Source organism: Gossypium hirsutum, chromosome A04, assembly GCF_007990345.1.
Source record: "Gossypium hirsutum isolate 1008001.06 chromosome A04, Gossypium_hirsutum_v2.1, whole genome shotgun sequence".
Classification (NCBI taxonomy): domain Eukaryota; kingdom Viridiplantae; phylum Streptophyta; class Magnoliopsida; order Malvales; family Malvaceae; genus Gossypium; species Gossypium hirsutum.
The window spans coordinates 87,390,741-87,413,881 of NC_053427.1; the positions used below are offsets into that span (position 1 = coordinate 87,390,741).

Sequence of the window (23,141 nt, forward strand, 5' to 3'; positions counted from 1 at the left end):
AGCAAAATTAATAGAAGCCAAGGATTTTTATTAAATCAAGGGAATGAAAAATTCAAACCTAAAGAGCATAATAAACCCATATGCCTCCAATACCATGCCAATGATAGGCCATCCGATAACAACGAAAAAGAAGCCAACACCAAACGAAATTGTTCCCTGCATTCAATAGCAATAAATTATAATGAGAACAAGAGATGAACACACAATTGCGTCTGTTGATGTGCATATGTGTGAGACAAAGAGAGAGGGAGAGGATAAATCAAACCAAATGAAAAAAAGCGAAGAAAGCACAAATTAAATCAAATGAAAAGATTCAGAGATTCGTTAACCAAATGAAAAGAAGTAAAGAAAGCACAAATTAAATCAACAACAAGAAGGAAAAAAAAGAGCTCACTCTTTCGGTCGTTCATTTCAAAGAAAAAAACTGTTGCATTCAACACCTGGATTGGGAAGTTTCCCATTCACTTCCCAGGATTATCTTCACTGCTTTTTCCTCAATTTTGACCCAAATTTCCCCAATCATCTTATTTCTAAGAAACTTACAAATGCAATAAATTATAATGAAAACAAGAGATGAACACACAATTGCGTCTGTTGATGTGCATATGTGTGAGACAAAGAGAGAGGGAGAGGATAAATCAAACCAAATGAAAAAAAGCGAAGAAAGCACAAATTAAATCAAATGAAAAGATTCAGAGATTCGTTAACCAAATGAAAATAAGCAAAGAAAGCACAAATTAAATCAACAACAAGAAGGAAAAAAAAGAGCTCACTCTTTCGGTCGTTCATTTCAAAGGAAAAAACTGTTGCATTCAACACCTGGATTGGGAAGTTTCCCATTCACTTCCCAGGATTATCTTCACTGCTTTTTCCTCAATTTTGACCCAAATTTCCCCAATCATCTTATTTCTAAGAAACTTACAACTGCAATAAATTATAATGAAAACAAGAGATGAACACACAATTGCGTCTGTTGATGTGCATATGTGTGAGACAAGGAGAGAGGGAGAGGATAAATCAAACCAAATGAAAAAAAGTGAAGAAAGCACAAATTAAATCAAATGAAAAGATTCAGAGATTCGTTAACCAAATGAAAATAAGCAAAGAAAGCACAAATTAAATCAACAACAAGAAGGAAAAAAAAGAGCTCACTCTTTCGGTCGTTCATTTCAAAGGAAAAAACTGTTGCATTCAACACCTGGATTGGGAAGTTTCCCATTCACTTCCCAGGATTATCTTCACTGCTTTTTCCTCAATTTTGACCCAAATTTCCCCAATCATCTTATTTCTAATCATTTTATTTCTAAGAAACTTACAAATGCAATAAATAATTATAACTACAACCAAATTAATACAAAATATAATTACAACTACAAATTTAAATTCAAATAAACTTGGATAGGTTCATTTATACAAAGCTAGAGTAAAAAATCCATTTAGGCGAAGTCAAGGATTAATGTTGAAAATTCTACATTATGAAAGTTAAATTTAAATTATTAATTTTTAGAAGGGTAAAAGTATAATTGTCTCATCTAACAAAAAGTTCTAAAAATAAAAAACTTAAATTCATGCTCCGTCTAATAAGAGTATTATTATTATTTACTCATGTGTTAGTAAATGAGTCAAAATAAATTAATTTGATTGATAATATTTAGCCATTCTTATAACTTATCTTTGATAAAGAGATAAAATTTTCTGCTTATGTAATTTTTTTGTTTATTTTGAAAAGATCTTATTTTTTTACAAAAGTTTTTACTATCTTTCTTTTTCAAGTGTAAAACCGTATTAGCTATTCTTTATTTTATACCTAACTATTGTAATGTATGTCTGCATTTTTATCGTATTATAAAATGGTCTAAATTCTCCCGTTTAGCCAAGAGAGATTAAGGCCACTATCTGTCCCAAATAATTCTAGTAGTGAGCCACATATATAGTATTTAAATTAGAGGATTAGAACTTAAGATTTTAAAATTCTCAAATTTCTAACCTTATTAATTCAATCAAAATTAAAGGATTCGAACTTAAGATTTTAAAATTCTCAAATTTCTAACCTTATTCATTCAATCAAAATTAGAGGATTCGAACTATAATAACATTATTTGTCTTATGTAACAGGCCAATTTTATTCGGCCCAGAGAAAAATAAACAAAACAGATAAATTAAAAAATAAATAAGTCCATCTTACAAGCCCAAAAATACAGGGAAAATAAAAATGAATATTATGTAATATATTCGGCTATAAAAGCCATAACAACACATGTATCTATTTATAGACAATCAAAAAAGAGAAATCCAGAAAGAAACTACAACAGTTTTTTTTTCCAATTAAGGTGCCAGTTTTTTTTGGGTGTGGCTAGATAAAGATTAGCATTGAGAGACGTCTAATATAACTTATAGACTATATATTTGCTCTATGCTTCTTGGTGAATGCTAGCACATTGACTGAATTATATCAATGACAATAGATGGTAAAGACACGAAATTTTGTGGAAGGAGATAGTGGCTTAGCAACAAAAGCTGTTTGGGATGATGAGCTGACATTGATATTTTGTGAACTTTGCGTGAATGAAGTCAATGCTGGTAATAGACCGACAACTCATCTAAACTCAAAAGGATGGGAAAATGTTATTGCTCTTTTTCAAGCAAAAACACAAAAAAATTATGGAAAACCTCAATTGAAAAATAAGTGGGATACATTAAAAAAGGAATGGAGGTTATGGAGGGAGTTGCTTAAGGAATCTACAGGTATTGGATGGTGTCCAACTAAAAAGACGGTCGATGCTACCGAAGAATGGTGGGCTGCAAAAATACAGGTTAGTGTTCACTTTATCATTATTTTAATGCATAAAGTTTATTGAAATTAATAATTTACAATTATAAAAATCTTAGTATAACATTTAATATTTAGCATTTTATGTAGGAAAATCCTGATTTTAAAGGATTTAAGAAGAAAGGAATTGATCCACGATTGAATAAGTTAATGTGGCAAATGTTTGGTGGCATTGTAGCCACCGGAGAGAACGCATGGGCACCTTCGTCTGGTGTTCTTCCAAGTGGGGTTCCTATGGGAGATGATGCACCTAATGAGGGATTTGGTGATTCAGATGAACATAGTAACGAGAATGAAGGTATTCCCCCTGATGAGGTACCATCAAACCCTTCTCATGAAATCCCTAATCGAAGAAAGCAAACACTTGGGGCTGTACACGGTAAGGGAAAAAAATCAAGTTCAAGTAGAAAATCATCAAGAAATACATTAACTACTCAGATTGAGAAATTGTGTGAGAGTATGGCTAGTCCAAGGAAGTCAGTGAATGAAATTATTTTTCCTCACTCTCAATATACTATTTCAAATGCAATGGATGCTTTGCGTGCTTTGGGAGATGAAATTCCAAAAAGAGATGAATTGTACTATTTTGCCACCAAAATGTTCCAAATACCGATGAAACGAGAAATGTTTTTGAACTTAGATCCAGATGATAGGGTTTGGTGGCTTCGACGTGAGTATGCTGAACAAAATCCAATTGCATCATTTTCATCCTTGGTAGCAACATCCTCATTTCCCTTCCAACCATACCATCAACCACCTCCACCATCAGCTCCTTAGAAATATTATTGTAATATAACTATACTACTTTTTTATATGTAAAACTAATGTATGCTACTTTTTATGTTTGGTATTTTTATGTTATGCTTTTAATCAAGTTTTTGTGTTGTATAGAATGTCACGAGATTTTAAAGGATTTATTTTCATTTGATTACTTTTTCAGGTTATGGATGAATTTAACAATATGTTAATAGTTTTGATATGAATTATGATACCTCTGAATTAAGTGAAGAAGCTCAACGAAGAATAGCCACAATTGTTACCCAAGTTGAGCACAACAATTATCATAATGAGGAAGAATATGTGTTAAGCAGTGTATTGGTACACCATGAAACTTATTTCACTATGCAACCGCGTATGGATTCAAATTATACTGGTCAAATGTGGGTGGACGAAGTATTAAATGGGCACGATGATCGTTGCATGATTAGTTTTAGGATGCCAAAAAATATATTTCACAGATTGTTGCATGATTTGCAAACAAATTATGGCTTAAAGAATGGGAAAGTATCGGCGATGGAGAAGTTAGCATTATCATTGTACATTCTTGGAAATAGAGAATCAAATTCAAATGCAACAGAGCGATTTCAACGATCTGGGGAAACTGTTAGTCGAATTTTTACTGATATGTTGCATATATTTGCTCGAATGGGAATAGACACGATTAAACCCATTGAAGGTCAATTCGAGGAAGTACCGAACCATATTCGACATGATACAAGATATTGGCCTCACTTTAAGGTAAAATTTACACAATCTTTATATTTTTAAAACATAAATTATTTCTAACTTTTATCTTATTACTTGTATTTATTTTAAAGGATTGTATTGGGGCCATAGATGGAACACACATAAAAGCATGCATTTCGCCTTCTTCTCAAATACCTTATATCGGACGGAAAGGTGAACCAACTCAAAATATTATGGCAGCTTGTGACTTCAACATGTGCTTTATTTTTGCATTTCCTGGTTGGGAAGGAACAGCACATGATAGTAGAATTTTTTTGCAAGCACTTAGAAAGCAAGAGTTGAAGTTTCCACACCCTCCACCAGGTCGAACTTTAATTTTTTAATTACTTTTTACATAAAAAATATTAAAATTTTTAATTTATTTTTAAACTTGATATTATGTTTTACTTTTTTTGCAGGAAAATATTATCTTGTGGATTCCGGATATCCACAAATGGCAGGTTTTCTAGGTCCATATAGGGGGAACGATATCATTTACCTGATTTTCGTCGAGGTAATCATCAAGTATCTGGAAAAAAAGAAATCTTCAATCATGCCCATTCTTCGTTACGCTCTGTGATTGAACGAACATTCGGAGTGTGGAAAAAAAATGGCCAATATTAAGAGATATTCCAAGTTATTCATTCGACAAGCAAGTTTTAATAGTTATTGCAACAATGGTTTTGCATAATTACATTCGAAGACATGCTTGGTCAAATGATGAGGATTTTCGAGAATTTGAGAATATACCGGACATGCCAGTCTCTTCAAGCCAGTTTGACAGAGGTGAATCGAGTTCTTCTAGCAGAGAAAGTGACCTTGAAATCACAATGTTAAGGGAAACCATTGCAACTAGTTTAATGAATCAATATTTGTAAACACATTTTGTATCATAACCTAATTTCTAGTAATAATGAAACTTGTTATGTCTTATGTTACTATATTTTTTTTATTAAAAATCATCCGTTTAGATACTTCAAAATTAGATCCAAGTATAATGTTATTATTTGTGAAAATAATATTTATCATTGTTATAAAAAATATTTAATTATAACTATAAAAAAATTAAAAATAATTATCATTTTATCTAATAAATAATTTAAATTAATTATATAATTCATTAAAATATTGGAAGATACATTTTAATATTTTATTAAATGAATTTGCATATTTTAATAATTTTAAAAAGTAAAATAATTTAAATAACTTCTATTATATATCAATTCTAATTTGATGTCCTTAATAGTCATTTTTCATTTTCACCTCACCGCTACAGCTGCGTTTGAATCCAAACACACACTCCACCATTGTTTCTAATCTCACCGCTACAGTACCCAATCTCACCGCTACAGTAACTAATCTCACCGCCATCGCTGTTTTTAACCTCACCGGAGGTAAACACACCGCCCATCCAAACTAGCCCTAAGTTTTACACTTCATCTAAGATGAGGGAACTAAATTTACTGTAAAGTCAGTAAAAAGTCAAAAGTGGAAAGTTACTGGGAACAGAAAGAAAGAAGGGAAAAGCGAATTAAATGTCTTAAATATCATTTGATTTTGATGGTTAAAATGTATTTTTATATAATGGTTAATTTAACCAAAGGTCCTCATGTTATGATTCAAATTCTAGATTAAACCAAAACTTTTAAGATGTTTTAATTGAGTCCTTTTCTTTTTGGGTGATACAAATAAGATTAAACAGAAACGGTCTTCTATCACGAACTATCTTAACTAAGACATCAGCGATGTGTTGGATGCGCCACTTTTATTGGAAGTTATTAAATTCTTCTAATCAAAATTGATTTGTAAACTCGTGCAGATTCTTTTTTAAATAACAACAACTTCAAAACTATCTGTTTAAATCTCCGATCCAACGTAACTCGCAATTCAACATTCAAAACCCAGATATCTGCAGTACCCAAGAATCATTTAATTGGATCCTTCAAAATAGTACTTAATCATGGTAAATAGAGGAGTCAAAATGTGGGTGAATAATAATTTGTTCTGACAAATACTGTGACTGACACAACTTGATTTTGGAATGTGAAAGTAATTTAAATATTAAATTTGTTAGTTGAAATGGAAGGGAGACAGAAAAATAAATAGTAAAAGAGAGGTCTTTATCAACAATATTATAATATTATTTTTAAAATAATAAATATTTTAAAACAAAAAAGGTATAAGAGAAAAAGAAAGAATCAAACAAAAACAAAGAAAGAGAGAATGATGAAGGTGACCACTGGCTTAACCTAGCCACTCTGGCACCCACTACTGTTGATTTAATCCTATTATAATCTTTATTTACATTTTTAATTTTTAATAATTTAAGTCGATTGAATCTTAATTCAATTATTGTCAATATAAGAATACTTAAATTTGAATATACTAAAATGTATTATCCTCTTATTTATAAATTGCGAAAAGAAACCATAAATGATTCTAAAAATATAACCCAGTTTAAACTCGTGTTAATACTTTAATAATATTTGCTGACTTAAATAGTTATGGGTGGGATTTGTTTTTTGTTATTAATTGAATTTATTAATGAATTAAATTAGATGATTATCTGTTCATTTTAAGAGTTTATTTTCTTTTATTTCTTTCATAAAGCAAAGAAAGTGGGTCCAGGTGGGTGTTGGCTGGCTGATTAGTGTTTGTGAATTTTAATAATACTAAATAATATTTTATGGTTAAAATTTGTGTAATTTTTAAATTTTTAAAATTTAGTCCCTACTTTTTTATTTCTAGATTTTAAAATTTAGATTCAATTATTAACATTTTTATTAAATTCGTTTGTGTAATATTTTAAAATGTAAAAAAGCTTACTCTATAATTACGTAACCAAAAATATTATTAGTGTTAATAGTTAGATTTGAATTTTAAATTTTCAAAAAGGACTAAAATCCTAAAAATAAAAATATAAGAATTAAATTCTAAATTTTCAAAAAATAGAAAAACTTATCGCATATTTTAACCATATATTATTTTTTGTCCTATTTGTTTGTTTAAATATAATAGTAAGGAAAGGTAGAATGATTTGATTTGGGCACCTCCACTTCCAAAGGGGCTTTTAAAATTTTGGCAAAAGATGAGAGGACAAAATTGTACTTTAGCAAAGACAAAAGACTATATACATGTATATATATATAGTTTAAATTTAAATATTCAAGAGAATATAACTTTAGAAAAGGAAAGTCCAAATTTATTAAGTTTTTGTTACAAAAATATGTGATCATATGAATATGAAGATGTAAGAGGTAGGCAGTGCCCGTGGCCCGATAAATTATCGATTTAATTTTTTGATAAAAATATGCTTTAATTTCTTTAAAGATGAAAAAGTTCTAATTTAATTTTTTTAAATTCTAAATTAATAAGCATATACAAAAAAAAATTATATTTGACCCTTTTAAAATTTGATTTTAACCCTTTAAAAATAAATTTTTGGTTTCGTCCCGGAATAAATGTAATCTTATAGAGTCGAAACTAAATTGATACCAAAATTACGTTGATTACTTTTTCGTTTACAAATTTAACTACTATTATTATCACTGTGATTCGTACATGCATGCATGCATTAGGGTTTCAATAACATTATGAGTTTTTTTTTTTTTTTTGCATTTAAAATCTTAGGAAATTTTATGGATTCGAGCATGAAAAAAAAACATATAAGAAATGACAAACTTTTAAAACAAAAGAACAGTACTACTAACATAATTTAGGTTTGGTTTTTTTTATTGTAGCTTTTTCTTTTTCGATAAAATAGAAAGGAAAAAAAAAAGAATATTAGGGTGAAGGATCTTTTTCTTTTCGAACCAAATCTCCATTAAAATTGCCTAAACGAATATTTATTATATTGGATTTAATCCATTCATAATTTAATAATTCAATTAAATTTTTATCCGACACATTGTTAATATATAATTTCATAAATTTATTTTTAAAAATTTAAATGAATATCGATTATGATTTTTATTTGATATTTAAATAATACGAATTTAAATTCTATTATTCTTTTTCTTTTTTTTAAAAATTATAATAATAAAATAAATTTTAAACTATCAACGTGATTAACAAAACTCGAACCCAGATGACACTTGATATGATCAACATTCTCTTTCTCTACTTTATACTATAATGATAAAGAAATATATATTATGTCGTCTATTTCTACAAAATATAAGTCGCCAGGTTATCAAAAGAAGGGGTAGCCATTTGTTTACTTAATTAATTAAAAGAATATTGGGTTGGGTTTAAAGCTATGAGTTGTCCCAAGATGCTTCCCAGCTTGCTGATTGCATATTCTGTAATAGTTTTGTATTTATTAAATATATATTATTATATATTACATATCTATATTAAAAAAATTATACAAAATTGTGAAATCAACCTATAAACTCTGTTAATTCACCATTAACACATTTTCTCTCAAGTTTGATAAGACTTGTTGAAGTAGAGAGGATTTCATAGGCCTATGAATTGGATTAGCTTTAAGGGACTTAAAAGTAAATTTTGGATTTATATTATTTGGGTTTTTTTAATTGAGTCATTTTAAGTTTAGATTAATTCTAATTTAAGGCTTTTTTTTTGTGAAGAAAACGAACTATTTCATTATGTTAAAAATAAAAATAAAAAGCACCACTCGCTTTGTCTTGTTAAAACATATCTGAGACTTCATTAGGGATGACATCGAGGATTTGTAGACTTGATTTCCAAGTGAGACCCAATTTCGCCAAGTGATTCGCAATTGTGTTATCTTTTTTAGGTATATACCTCAACCACCATTGACCTTCAGCTTTCAAAAGTCGTCATACCCTTTTAAGCACTGTAATCTTGAAACTTCCAACTAATTATCAAACAAGACTTTGATGATTTCAGGATTATCAGATTGAATTGTAGTTTTTTTCTTGATTTAAGTTATTTAATAGAATTATTTTAGATTTGGGTCATTTTGAATTAAAGTCTTTAATGTTTAAAACTCAATTTTTCTGAGAGGAATTAAGATATCTTTTATGCCGATTTTTACAATATATAAAAATTGATTCTTTTGAAATTTGCGATTGTCTTTCCTAATAATATCATTTTTAAAATTCGAACCCATAAAACTTAATTTTTTTAATATCACAATAAGTGTCTTCATTTATTTTATAGTTTGAGAGCAAAAATGTTCAACCAATAGTTGTATAAGTAAAATCCCAAATATTAATGAGTCAAAGATTCGAATTTTATCCAAATAGATAAAAGAAAATCCACTAACAATTGTTACATAATGTTATTCACAAAATAAAGCTTGAATGAAATCAAAGGATACAATAGGAATTTCACATTATGTAAACTCATCATCAAAGGGCTTATTTTAACATTCCTTTATAGGACCCCATGAGTAGACTTTTGCTATAACTTTCTGCCCCCCCCCCCCCCCCCCCACACATCTGCTTTTATCTAAAGCCACCCTCTCGCTCTCATACACACACAAAGAGCTCAAAGACAACAGTCAATCACAAAACAAAACAAGCCCCACAATCAAAACTCTTTTTAGTCCTAAAGAAAAACATCTCTCTCGAGAAACCAAAAGAATTGATGATGGATCAGCTTTGAAACCCCAAAACACTTCCACTATTAAAATAAAAATCCAACCCCTTTTATTTTTATTTTTTCTCAGAAAACCCCACCATAATGGAACTTACATATTCTCAGAACAATAAGCAAACCAACAATAATACCAATTTGGTCTCTTCTGATGGCACCACCACCACATCTTCAGCTCCTTCTTCTACTAGCAACAACAACAACAGCCCTTTTAATATAACCTCCATATCTCACCTTCACCGCCGTCTTCTTCATCCTACTACTTCTTCAACAGCCACCGTTATAACCACTGCAACGCCGCCTCTTTCTTCTTCTTCTTCTTCCTCCTCTTCCACTACTAAGACTAACCCTGCTCAGCCGGTTGATGCTTCACTAGCTATTGCTACCAGATCTAGTGCTTCCCTTAACATCGATGATTCTACAAAGAAGAATCAACCCAACTTGCCACCGTCGTCGAACCCACCGGCGAAACGGTCCACTAAAGACCGTCACACGAAGGTGGATGGTCGGGGACGGCGTATAAGAATGCCTGCAGCTTGTGCAGCTAGGGTTTTTCAGTTGACTAGAGAGTTGGGTCATAAATCTGATGGTGAAACGATTGAATGGCTTTTACAGCAGGCTGAACCGGCGATCATTGCAGCCACCGGAACTGGTACTATACCGGCCAATTTTTCGACTCTTAACGTTTCGTTGAGAAGTAGTGGGTCTACGCTTTCAGCTCCACCGTCGAAATCTGCTCCTCACTCGTTCCATGGTGCTTTAGCTTTGGCTTCTCATCATCACCCATATGAAGAAGGGTTTGCTCATAGCGCTTTGTTCGGTCTCCACCATCATCAGCAACAGCTGTTAAGGGCAGATCAAATAGCTGAAACTTTACCTGCAGGTGGCGGTGGTAGCGGTGGTTGTGGGAATTCAAGTGAGAACTATATGAGGAAGCGTTTTAGGGAGGACTTGTTCAAGGATGATAACCAACAACAAGGTGAAACCGGTGGCGGCGGTGGCAGCGGAGATGGTGACAGTGGCGGTGATGGATCCTCCATTAAGGCTTTTAAAACTGGCTTACCTCAATTGCATAAGCCATCGAATATCTTACCTGCCACTGCCATGTGGGCAGTGGCACCAGCTCCCAGCAGTACAACTGGAAGTACGTTTTGGATGCTTCCAGTTACTACTACTGGTCCCTCAATTCTAACAGCCGCATCTGGAGCCGGTTCATCCGAACCCCAGATGTGGCCGTTCGGAACAGCGAGTGGCAACACATTGCAAGCACCCTTACATTTTGTTCCAAGATTTAACCTTCAAGGGAACCTAGAGTCCCAAGGTGGTAGAGCCAGCCCTCTGCAATTAGGTTCCATGTTATTGCAACAACAACATCAACCGTCTCAACACCTCGGGTTAGGGTTATCGGAATCTAATTTAGGAATGTTGGCCGCTCTTAACGCCTATTCTAGAGGCGGTCCGAACATTAATTCCGACCAAAATAATCCCATGGAACATCATCAACAACAAGGTACAAATAGTGGAGATGAAGACCCAAATAATTCTCAATGATGTGGTTAGTAGGCAAAAACTTTAATTCCCATAGTTGAGATGCTTTTGAATTTTTTTTCCCTTCAAGAAAATACATTTAGTTTTATAAATATGGGGAGAAATTAAGGTTCTAATTAGCTACTCTACCCTTCTTAGTTTTCTTTGTTTTGATTTGGTTAATTTATGGTTTTCATTCTTCTACCCTATTCAATTTTGAAATTTAGTTCATATACTTTAATTTGTTTGGCATAATTTAGTCCCTATTTTCATAAGGTTAAAATATGCTCTAGGTCCCTATACTTTTATTTCAAAGAATTTAGTTCCTCTACTTTTAAAATTCAAAATTACAAGTCTAATTTAAATATCGGTTCGTTATAACATTTTTTTTCTTGCTTCATGGTTACCAGTGGTTTTTATTTATTTATTTATTTAAAAGAAGACATACTAATGAACAATTAGACTTAAAATTTGAAATTTTAAAAATAAAGGGACTAAATTTCAAATTTAAGAAGAGTACATAGACTTGGATCATATATAATTTTTTTATAACGCCATTAATTAGTTTAAGTAATTAACACGGTTAATTATTCAGCTTTAAATACTTCTTAAAAACATACTTCCATGTCAACGTAATGAGTTCGAATAGATGATTTTAAGAAAAAGTCTAGATCATTATTTTAATTGAAATAGTTAAGAATGTTAATTGTTTAAATTAAGTAATGATATTATAAAAGATAAATAATCAAATTATGCTAAATTAAAATTCAGGAGTTGAATCCCGAATTTGAGGATAACAAAGAGGTTAAAATCATAATTTGACCTTTTTATTTTGGATTTATGAATATTTATATCTGGAATTTGATGTTGAGAAGTTTGAAAGTAAGCAATTTCAGGTGTAGTCCAAAGGGACTTAATTGGGAAAATGAGAGTTGTTTGTATAGTAAGATATTTATATTTATTTGTGTTTAAACAATGTTATTTGGTATTACATGCATCCTTTGTTTGTACTTATGATATTTGGAAAGTAACCAAATTTTTTTTTAAAAAATGAAACAAGGAAAATGAATTGCTTTTGCTTGCTTTTTTTTTTTTAATTTGTTGTAAATCTTTCTCTTTCAGGTTGGGAAATTTCATAAATGGACCCTGAAGTTTGAATGAATTTGGGTTCGATTTACTATAAGTTTAAATCATACGAGTTTAAGGTTTGGGTTTTTCAAATCAGGTCATTATAAGCTCAAATCATTTCAACTTACGGTATTTGTTCGGTACATTTCATATTCAAGTTGTTCTAGTTTTAGATTAGTTTTGGGTTTAAAGAAATTTGAGTTCGAATTGAATGAGTCCTCAACGTTTATTTCTTGTCATTTTAGTTTTATTTTTTTTGGGATCGTTTTGATTTTTAACCTTCAAATTTTTGTAAAATTATTTTTTAAAATGGAAAAGTTAACTGAACTGTCAATCCATACGTACTTTATAAAAAATATTTAAAAAATTAACAAATTAGTAAAAATCTTCACTTTTTATTCACAACTATGAAGTATAAGTAGAATCCATACAAACTACCACGTCAATTAAATAGAATTTTTCGTTAAAAAATAATTTAACTAAAATTTAAAAATGAATACCAAAATAATTAAAAAAGAAAAATCGGTACCAAAGTGAAAATAATTAAACATCAAAAAGTGCCATTATGCCTTTATTATTATATTAGTACGATTATAACCTTCTAAATGAGGAAATTAAAATGTCATTATTATGTTTTTTTTTTCTTTTGGGGGCAGGGGGCTGTGACTGCCTTTTTCTTTTTTCAGGTATGGAATAACATAGTTGTGCGTACCATATTGGAATAAAATAATCCAAATTAAAATGATATACACCTTAACATAATTAAATTATTAATGAATTTATGTTTTGATAATTTAATTTTAAAAAATAAAAAAAATCATTAAATTATTCAAAAATTTTCATTAAATTGTTTAACTATTCGAAATATTTTATTTAAGTCACTAATTTATTATATATATTTTTAAATCTGAGTAACAAGCTCCAAGCGATAATTTAATGATCGATATTATAAATCAATACACATCTATGATTAGAAGAGCATACCTTACACGCAAGTCAATTAGACGATTAATGTCGAAAATTAAAGGAAAAAAATTGCTTGGAGTTTACTTTGCAGATTCATGATGCTTAAATGTGCTTCTCAAAGAAAATGAACTATAGAAGACCTTTCAATTGATGTAGACGATATGATAAGGTCATACAACAATGATTTTAACATTCCGATGACTTGATGAAAACTTTCTAATAGTTCAATAATAATAGTAATATTTCAAAACCAAATTTAATAAAAATCTGAAATGCAAGCTAATTGCTTCAAATCAACACACACAATTTCATTCATTTCATTCAAATAATGTCACGTAAATCATATTATTTAAAACCATGTAGCTCAGAGTCTTCAATTTTTCGTCAAGTATTCGTGTCCAACATTCTGTGTCCTACATATGAATATAGAGATACGACAACCGTCTCACACCCGAACTGTACACATTTTTGGTAATCTCATAAAAGGGGCAGAAATCAATGATAAGTATAATGTTTTTACACTTCATTTCTGCAAATTTTTATGTACACAACACAAAGATACAAAAGAAATGAGATAAAAAGGTTCGGAAACTTCTTTTTTTCAGTCGAGCTTGTGGAAATGGACTTACAGGTCAAGAAGGTACGAGAGCATGGCCAGAATCTGTTATAGTGTTTTGTTGTCTTGTGCTCGTTCTTGAGATTCCGATGGGAAGAGGGACAAGACCCGTATCCTAGAGAAGAAATAAACACAAAAGTTATCGATTTTAAGACCAACCATGTTGAGGAGAAAGTGGAAATGAATAATATGGTTAGCTTACAATAAAGTGTCAGCTGCGTAAAATACCGGAACCTTCCCCAATTGTGCACCGGTAAATCTTCTTCTTTGAGTGGAAATAACCTGCTCGGCTTCTGTGCCTGTTGCAGTAAGAACAAACTGAAAGACATGCACGTTAAAGACAATCCAATGATTGGGAAAGCGAAATTCAACAATCACCAAAAGAACAAGGGGCCGAGATGAACCAGAGGGAAGAGTACAGCCATAAACCCATATCCCATGAGAGGTGAGAAAAAGAAAATCGCTAGAACACAAGGACTTCCTGAAAATCCCATTAGAACATCAGTGATCTCGAACGTGATATTAAAAACACGAAGTTTCTCGGGTTCTTTTCACTTCCATAACAAGCAAACTCGAAGAGAAATCAATTACCGAAACCAGCAAAAAATGCCCAATTAGTTTCAAAAAAATCCAATCTTTTCTCCAGGCCCCATTCAGTTAAGTTCCATTTGTACCTACAAAGATTAGAAGTTATTTCACCATTATCTTAGCTTAGACTAAGAGCAAAAAGATTTGAGACGGAAAATACTTGTTTTACCACGTACTCGAAACAGTAATACGCGTACATCCAAGAAAGAAGTACGAAATTGAGTGCCTTCCCAACGTAAGGTATAAATCCCGCGGCATAAACCTACATATATCGTAAAAGATGCAAGTCATCATCTCAAAATATATATAGATGACTTCATACATGGAAAAACAAGTTAAAAAAAAAAAAAAAAAACCTATACAAGATAGGCAATAATTTTACCTCGAAGAAAAAGAAAGTCAAAAGAAGCAACGAATACACCTGCTCCCCTATTCCGATCATGATCCTGTAGGAAAACATACAATGAAAACCGGACTTAAGACACCTATACGAAGTTTAATTGTTTGTTTAAGAAAAGCACCCACGACCATCAGTACCCTCCGAGGCCAGCAGGCCTAGCTGCATGCACTTTGCTGTCTGAGGTCAATGTATCATTTTGTTTCGAGGATTCCACCGTAGAAGGCCCGGATCTCCCCATTGCAGCAAAACCATGTGTAGCAATGTCATTGTACCTGGATGTTTATACAAAATAGGTTTATGTTCAACAAATAGAACTAATCCAGTTCAAAATGTTGCATCGAAGAATATAAATGCAAAACGGACGAGAACGTACCATAGATTGCTCAGAATAAAGCTGAATACGTATAAGGGATAGAACCAAAATACCTGCAGATAAAAAAATCGAATATGTAATAATAATCAGTCCAAGTAAGTGTTCATAACAAGATAAAAGCCGCAAGACATGATACTGTTTGTTATAAAGAATACTGTTAGTTATATCAATGAAACATAGAGCACGCAGTTCCCGACCAAACGGCGGGGATAATGAGATGATAACAGCAGTCACGAAGGTGGCCCGGGAGAAAGCAGCAATGACTAGTTTTATGGTATTGTTGCAGGGAACGGTCACGATTGTAGGACGTTTTGGGATTCGTTTCTTTCGATCAACTTCCTCGGCTAAGTACTAGAATAGCTACGGTATGACAATCAAACTTTACTAAAAGCACATAATGATTATAAACTACTACTTAAGCCGCATCGATTGGGGAAATTTGCAGGATTTGCATCATATACACAAATCAACACAATTCCATTAAACCAAACATTAGCATCTCAAATTCATATGAATGCTATATATATATGTCTGCCATCAAATTGGAACTGTTTCTAGGATTGTATATATGGTAAACACTTACATAGAATAGTTGTATGAGGAAGCCACGTAAGAAGGAATAAAATTTGAAGACACCATGGAATTCAGACATCGCTTCACAATTGGTTTGTGAGTAATGATCAGGCAATATCCATTGTAGTGTTGGGATAACTACTGAATTTAGGACAAACAAACTGAAAAATACAACAAAATTAACCCAATTTACACATAAATCATTAGCTAATCATCAATTATGAAAATTAAAAAATAAAAATCTCAGCTTTACCTTCCTAAGAATATGAAGCCATTTAAAAGAAAACACTGTCCCGTTCTAATCATAAGCTTCTTCGACCTACAAAAAAAACCCAGATTTTGTTTACATCAAAAAAGCAAAATAAAGTGATTAATTAACCAAAAAGAAGAAAAAATTAGAAACCTGCGACAAAGAACGATAACTCTGTGAAGACAACAAGCTTCTCTGAAACCCTCTGCCCATAGAATCAAAGCTTGCTTTAATTTAGTCCTCAAAGCTTCAATTAATGGTTTCATATGTTCCATCTGTTTTTTTTTTTTAATCGATAATCAAAGAGAGAAGGAAGGACTTCCAGTGTGACGACGTTTCAAAGACAAGAAAAAGGCTTTAGCTTTGATAGACTTATAAAGCTTTTGCCTTGAAAGGGCAAAAATCTTGAACTTGATTGGGCCACGTGTGGGCTTTACACGACAGCCATTAAAATGGGTTTTTTTGTAAGGGTTAAACTCGAAACCGGTTTAGCTGCCGCTTCTTCACTACAAAATTCTCGAGCTTAGGTGAAAAACCAGAACAAAGAGCAAAAAAGCTGAGACTTTATTTTTTCTTAAAAACAAAAGAGATGGCACAGCCAAGCAAAGAGCCTTGCAAGAAAGAAGCTTGCGATATTCAATCTTGTCTTTCAAAGAACAACTTCCTCCCTAAAAGGTAACATTTTTATTCTGTGATTTTCCCAAGTGATTCAGTAAATTGATTGATTTATGGGTATGATTGGATTTGCAGTATCTTCACAGTTTTCTAAATTAGAACTTTGATCGAAGGAACCTTGAAATCATCTTTGATTAATTCCATTGAAAAATGGATGGATCATGGATATAATTTATTTTTACAGACTACGGATTAGCTTAGAAATTAAATTCATGTACCATTTGATCCATCCTTTGATGCTGCAATTGTTTTCAAAAATGGATGCTTAACTTGGGTCCCATCCGTGAATAAGAAAACTATACTGGCAATTTCGAATTCAGGTCAATTTTCATTTCAAGTTCGACTAGCCATTGTGTCATTTCGAGTTTTATACTTGAGTTTAGGATCATTTCCGAGTTCAATTAGTGTTTTAAGATCAAATCGAATTGAATCAAAATCGGATTCAAATTTTCAAGTTCGGGTCAGAGATGCTGTTTATGCTTGATGTTGGACTTGTTATGAAATGATCCATGTTGTGCATTGTAGGTGCCAAAAAGTAATTGAGCTGCTCCAATCTTGCTGTGAGAAATGCAACTATGAATCCACTCATTGTGCTTCAGTGTCTGCTCTCCTAAAGCAAATAGCCAAATGAAAGACAACATGACTTTCCATGCTCAATTCATGCCATTCCCTTTGAAATACACATTTATATATCACTCAATGTAACCTTGTATTATATTTGATGTTGTTTGGTACTGACCATATTCTATAAGATATATATATATATATATATAGATTTGAGTTTTTAAGGGGGCATATAACTTCACTAACTGATTCATTGTATATAAATGAAAGGACCATAGTGGATCTACCAAATCAAAATTGCAAAAGATATTGCATGTTTTTGATTCCTCTTTGTTTTTTTCTCTTTTTCACACTTCACATGTTGAGAGAACTATGGATATAGTTTATACAAGGCAAAAGATACATTGGGCTATATATTTTTCCTGTATGAACTATGGATAGTTTATACAAGGCAAAAGCTGAAGTCTATAGTCTGTATCTTGAAGCTAAAGGGAAAAAGAGCCATAGATAATCTCACCTCGGATAACTCCCTCCAAAATATGAGTGTGATCAAATAAGTTTGTTCGTAAAATACACGTTGACATCAATAAGGCTTCTCCCCATAAGCTCTACTGAGATTTGTAGGATGACCTAAATTTTTGTTTCAATCAAGGTATTATTCTCAAAGAATCCTGCCGCTTAAGAGGGATGCTTTCGTCAAAGCCATCCTCTTCTTCGTGCTTTAATTGTCGCATTGACATAGATGTCAAACTTGTACCTGATTTAAGATGATTCATCAAATGTTTAAAATGCCAAAAACAATTTGAAAGAATATGCTCCATAATGCATGATTGAGAAGGTTCATGAGAACATACCATCAACCATATCCTTGGTTTTGTGAAGAAGAAAAGTTCCTGAAAGGATAGTCACAAATCCACACATCTCTGTTATAATCTGCGTAGGGTTTTGCCTGTCCCAATCCTGATAATAACATATATTTAGATTTGAATTAGTTACTTTCAATAATAAAAATGCTAACTAGGAAGCATTTTGTTAAGTCAGTCAAAACTTCACTTTTGAAATAGAGAAGTTAGGGGAAGCACCACATGGTGGAAGTAGCAAGCTAGAAGCTCAATTTCAGGTTATGGCAGACAACCATGGGTTAAAACTATACTCACTTGAACAAGAGAATTAAAACATGGGATTGTCAGTTAAAAATTCTTGAATGATAAACTATTCATGCTTCTGCATGTTCGCGTATATATAGGATTAAGTAATTCATTCCATGTTGTAGACAGATCAATAAGATGATAAAGTTGGAAAAGGGCTTGGGTTGAAAGACAATAGAGAGGCATCAAGGAAGATATGTTTTAGAATATGCATAAATGGAGTTTTCAACCATTCTGATACCATAAACGACTGGAAATTACCTTAAACATGATTACACTCGCCAAAATGGTCAGTGTCGTGAACATAACATAGTATATGGGAGAAACAACAGCTGTGTTGAAAGCATCAAGTGCCTGCAATTTTGAAGGCAAAAAAGAAAATATGAGTGTGAAACAGAAGTTTTAATTCAGCACACATGATCAACTCAAAATCAAGTATAAGAGTATGAAAAGCATAGTTTCTATAAATTATTCAAAACTAGAGAGGAAATAAAATTTGAAGTAAAATGATAAATTTCTCACATTCCCCACATTGCTTTCTAGTTCCCTTTCTTTAAACTGTCACTTGAAAGACATCAAGATAAAGAGGGAAACAAAAAAAAGGGGGGGGGGACAACAAGTAAACATTACCTTGTTTAAATAATTCATTTGAGTAACCACACAAGTAACCACAACTAAAGTAAAGGCCCATGTTTGTGGATATACAAGCTGATTCATTCCTGAAAAAGTTAACTTCAAGGCTATGCCAAGTGCTTTAACACTCATGACCTATTAAAGAACACTTTGATAAATTACAATCTGCAAAAACATAAGAAGGTAAACAACACTAAGCTACCAACAGCCTGACAGGGATGCATACCGAAATGGAACCCACAAGAGAGCAAACTCCAATGTAAACCATAATGTGTGACTGTCCATATTGTGGAACAAAGTGGAATATAAGTATAAAGACAGCTGTTAAGACCAATAATGCGTAAAAGAGGAACCCTGCAAGAAGATCCAAGGAAAACTACAATCATTTTCTTTCTTAGCAGTTCAACAATTTTGAGCATAAAACAATGTTCAGAGCTGAAAGCAAACATAATGGAACCTGGCTCTGTAGCAAGATCCCAAACTTCCGTTACAGATTCAATCTGACGTTCTGGGGGAGCATGCAAAACAATTGCTGTAGATCCCACGACACATAAAACACAACCAAGAATCCCAAAAGTATGTAATTTTTCCCGTAAAATTATATGTGCTAGGGCCGCACTGCAAGAGAAATGACAACTAGCAATTAACACTAAAAGGCCAAACCAGAAATTTGAGTGATATATTTCCATACCTGATAATTATACTGAGGGCACCAAGAGGAGTAACCAGTATAGCAGGTGCAAACGCATAAGCTGCAAAATTAGCAATTTCCCCAACAACCACTGTTGCATAGCCAAGTACGAATTAGAATTTAACCACTTTTCCTTCCAGAATCATGAACCATAAGCAACTCAGACAATTCAGTAAATCTAACAAGATTGCACAATTTGTTCAGCCCCTAAACAATAACATGTATGCGTGCAACAAAACTAAAAGAACTATGTAGATTCCAACAAAACACAAAAAGATGATCTTTTCAATAGGTGCAATGTTGCTTCTACAGAATCATATAACCATAAAATATTGAGTTAATGATCAATGAAAAATCCATAAAACTTACTTGTTATCATGCCCACCCACCAAAGTGGCTCCAACAAGTAAGAATAACCTCCACTGCCTGTGCAAAAAGTACAACAAATAAAACAATCATTGGCACCGTGTTACGCACTAGAGCAATACCAGTGTCAAATTTTGATAAAACACTTAATGATAGCAGTGCATTTCAAAGAGTTCTTTAGGTAACTGAGGTAACCAAAAAAACAAGGTGCTAACAGCAACGCAACATAACAATTTGGGCAATAACAGTCATAACATGAACAGTTTTTTTTTGTTTTTGTTTTTTTATTCCATAGCAACAAAACAAACAATCATCTGAACAAGCAGATCATTTTCCCCAAACACTTCTCATACTAGATTTCCGAAGGCTCAAATCAATTTAATGACCGTGCTTGTTAATTAAATTCCCAAGGCAAATTGATTTCCAACAGCTACAGTTCACTCAAATTGACTTTCCTAAATTGAGTAGACTACTATTCAATGCGTCACAACACCCTGCAGTAATCCAGAAAGACTGAAAATTATATTTTAAAATAAAACAAAATCACCCAATTCTAATGATAACAAAAATAAGAGAAAATATTAGTAAAACTTCGATAAATTGAAGTACCTGCCCTGATACCAGAAGCACCAGCTTTCTTCAAGCCTTTTTTCTTAACAATGAAACTTGCTCCAATAAATAAACTGGAAGAAAGTGCTAAAACCAAACCCTTAACATTATCTGAGGACATGCCCTCACTCCACCTTCGCACAGCTGCCATACTTTGAAAAAAAATCTTCCAAAAACCCTAATTCTGAAGGGATAACTCTACATAGAGTCAACCACAACTTGACTCGATCCTCAATCTAACCAGAACTCGGACTGAGTCTAAAAACCGAGTTCATGGATCGCGATTTCAACCGATCTTGGAATAGGTTGAAACGTAAGATCGGAACAGAGTTGGAAGACCACAAGCTAACGGATCTATACTCCTTAAAGAAACTACTTACACAAATAGCAGTGAGTCCTTAGTCGAATGAGTTGAAATATGAGACGGAAATTTTGAGGAAGAAAAGGGGGGGAAACAACGAATATTTACAATGTGAGTGAAGAAGAGAAAGTTGACTGGGTTGACGCGGAGTGAGTTGAAGCGGAAGGAGTAGATCTCACGTCTTGAGAGACCAAAAAAAAGAAGAAGCAGATGAAGAAGGGTTGGCTGTCTGTCAACGAGAATTGAGGACGACTGAGTTTGCCCGAGTTTGGTGAGTTGGTGAGAAGAGAAACAGCTTTTAATTATTGTAAAGAGGTTTTCTTGGAATGGAAGTGAGAGACAAGAAAAAGAAAAGCGCGTGGTGGAGATTGCGCGGGGTTTTTATGCTACGGCTTTGGTTTGGTTATGATGAATCAATGATGATTAGGAATTGAATTATATTTTTCACCATAATTATGGTTAAATTAAATTAATTATATCATTGATTTATTTATTTGATTGGTCCATTAGGTTTACTAAATAAATAATTAGAAAATTTTATAAAAATATTTAAAGATTTATATTCAATCGGTTCAATCAAACTGTTTAATTGAGTTTTTTTTCCTCAATTCAACTGGTTTTTAAGTTAACATGTCCAATACCTTTTTTTCAAATCGATACCTTAGTCGGTTTTTGGTTCGATTTAGTTTAAACAATCATGATTTTATCAATAATTTTTAAGCTGGATTGATAGTCGAACCAATTAAGTTATCGATTTTAAGTCCGATCAATTCATACGGTACTAATTAAATAAATTATTATAAATTTATAAAAATTAAAAATTATAAAATCCGATTCGACCAGATTCTTAGCTTGGTTTAGCTAGTTTGATAATCAATTGATACTTTACCTTGCTCCGGACTAATGTATCGACTGATTCTCAATCCAATTAATCTAATCGCCCGACTCAATCCGTTTTCTAATATTTTGCATTTGATTTATTAAATTTAAATAGATCGAAACCCAATTTTAATCTAAATTCAAAATAATTCGAATTTAAAATAATTCAACTCAAAATAATCCAATTTTGAAAAATTTTAAACCTCTAATCTGAAATTATTTAAGCATGAATCTATCTAAGCTCAAAATCAGCTACCCAGATTTAGAAAATACATAATTAATCTGACGTGTCTAATTCACGTGTTAGATATATAATTATTTAAGGACTGTTTTGTTTAATTAATTATGAAAATAACATTTGGACAACTTTGCAATTATGCAAAGTGAAATTAATGGAATTTACTTCTTTTATTTTATTTATTAAAAACATTAAATTCTCTTGGTTTCTAACAAATTATGAATTTAACGTTTTCTCTAGAATATTTTTTTAGTATAGAGAGAATATTTTTTTTATTTGCGTTTCGTATTGAATTAATTATATTTTAACTGAATTATAGAGTAAAAATTTATAAGTTATAATATTATTTAAACTTTTATATTCTTCGTATATTTATAATTTAATTCACATACTTCTATTTTAAAATTAAATTGAATTTAAGTATTGAATAGTCTAGTTTAAATGAAAATTTTAAATCAAAGTTAATTGTGAATAAAAAAATGTCATACAGTATCGATTTTAACAATTCAAATACTATTTTATAATTTTTTGAAGTTAGGTGAACAAAATGTAAACTTACTAATAATTTAGTGACACTGGATGTAGTTTACCCAAATAGTTATTGAAAGAGCACAAGTCGATTTACTCTTTGTTC

General features: G+C 31.8%; 5 protein-coding genes across 7 annotated transcripts; 3 read left to right on the plus strand and 2 right to left on the minus strand.

The window, feature by feature from the left end:
- The first annotated feature begins 2,764 nt into the window (after positions 1–2,764).
- Positions 2,765–3,675, plus strand: LOC121228276 (uncharacterized). Its single transcript, XM_041111687.1, has 2 exons — positions 2,765–2,813; positions 2,921–3,675. Exon 2 carries the CDS (start codon positions 2,981–2,983, stop codon positions 3,605–3,607), a length of 627 nt encoding a protein of 208 aa, XP_040967621.1. The 5' UTR covers positions 2,765–2,813; positions 2,921–2,980; the 3' UTR covers positions 3,608–3,675.
- Positions 3,676–9,772: 6,097 nt separating this feature from the next.
- Positions 9,773–12,911, plus strand: LOC107938762 (transcription factor TCP8). Its single transcript, XM_016871999.2, has 2 exons — positions 9,773–11,477; positions 12,572–12,911. Exon 1 carries the CDS (start codon positions 10,010–10,012, stop codon positions 11,471–11,473), a length of 1,464 nt encoding a protein of 487 aa, XP_016727488.1. The 5' UTR covers positions 9,773–10,009; the 3' UTR covers positions 11,474–11,477; positions 12,572–12,911.
- Positions 12,912–13,858: 947 nt separating this feature from the next.
- Positions 13,859–16,678, minus strand: LOC107938760 (protein EI24 homolog). Of its 2 annotated transcripts, none has more exons than XM_016871997.2 (12): positions 16,497–16,678; positions 16,347–16,412; positions 16,104–16,254; positions 15,521–15,573; positions 15,285–15,419; positions 15,130–15,193; positions 14,924–15,009; positions 14,751–14,833; positions 14,564–14,640; positions 14,362–14,477; positions 14,173–14,274; positions 13,859–13,956 (listed from the first exon to the last, which is right to left on the minus strand). In XM_016871997.2, the coding sequence occupies exons 1-11, from the start codon at positions 16,616–16,618 to the stop codon at positions 14,208–14,210; spliced, it is 1,020 nt and encodes a 339-aa protein (XP_016727486.1). In that variant the 5' UTR covers positions 16,619–16,678; the 3' UTR covers positions 13,859–13,956; positions 14,173–14,207. The 2 variants fall into 2 exon arrangements, with proteins under 2 accessions (XP_016727486.1, XP_016727484.1); XM_016871995.2 differs by lacking the exon at positions 13,859–13,956 and adding an exon at positions 14,001–14,072.
- A 209-nt stretch (positions 16,679–16,887) lies between these two features.
- On the plus strand, positions 16,888–17,908 carry LOC107938761 (cx9C motif-containing protein 4). The gene is made up of 2 exons (XM_016871998.2): positions 16,888–17,018; positions 17,544–17,908. Exons 1-2 carry the CDS (start codon positions 16,933–16,935, stop codon positions 17,647–17,649), a joined length of 192 nt encoding a protein of 63 aa, XP_016727487.1. The 5' UTR covers positions 16,888–16,932; the 3' UTR covers positions 17,650–17,908.
- LOC107938759 (probable magnesium transporter NIPA3) lies at positions 17,867–21,784 on the minus strand. 2 transcript variants are annotated; one of them, XM_016871992.2, is made up of 9 exons: positions 21,030–21,784; positions 20,424–20,480; positions 20,055–20,145; positions 19,821–19,981; positions 19,590–19,717; positions 19,361–19,498; positions 18,992–19,084; positions 18,437–18,542; positions 17,867–18,339 (listed from the first exon to the last, which is right to left on the minus strand). In XM_016871992.2, exons 1-9 carry the CDS (start codon positions 21,178–21,180, stop codon positions 18,230–18,232), a joined length of 1,035 nt encoding a protein of 344 aa, XP_016727481.1. In that variant the 5' UTR covers positions 21,181–21,784; the 3' UTR covers positions 17,867–18,229. The 2 variants fall into 2 exon arrangements, with proteins under 2 accessions (XP_016727481.1, XP_016727482.1); XM_016871993.2 differs by having other exon boundaries at positions 21,410–21,743.
- Positions 21,785–23,141: the final 1,357 nt, after the last annotated feature.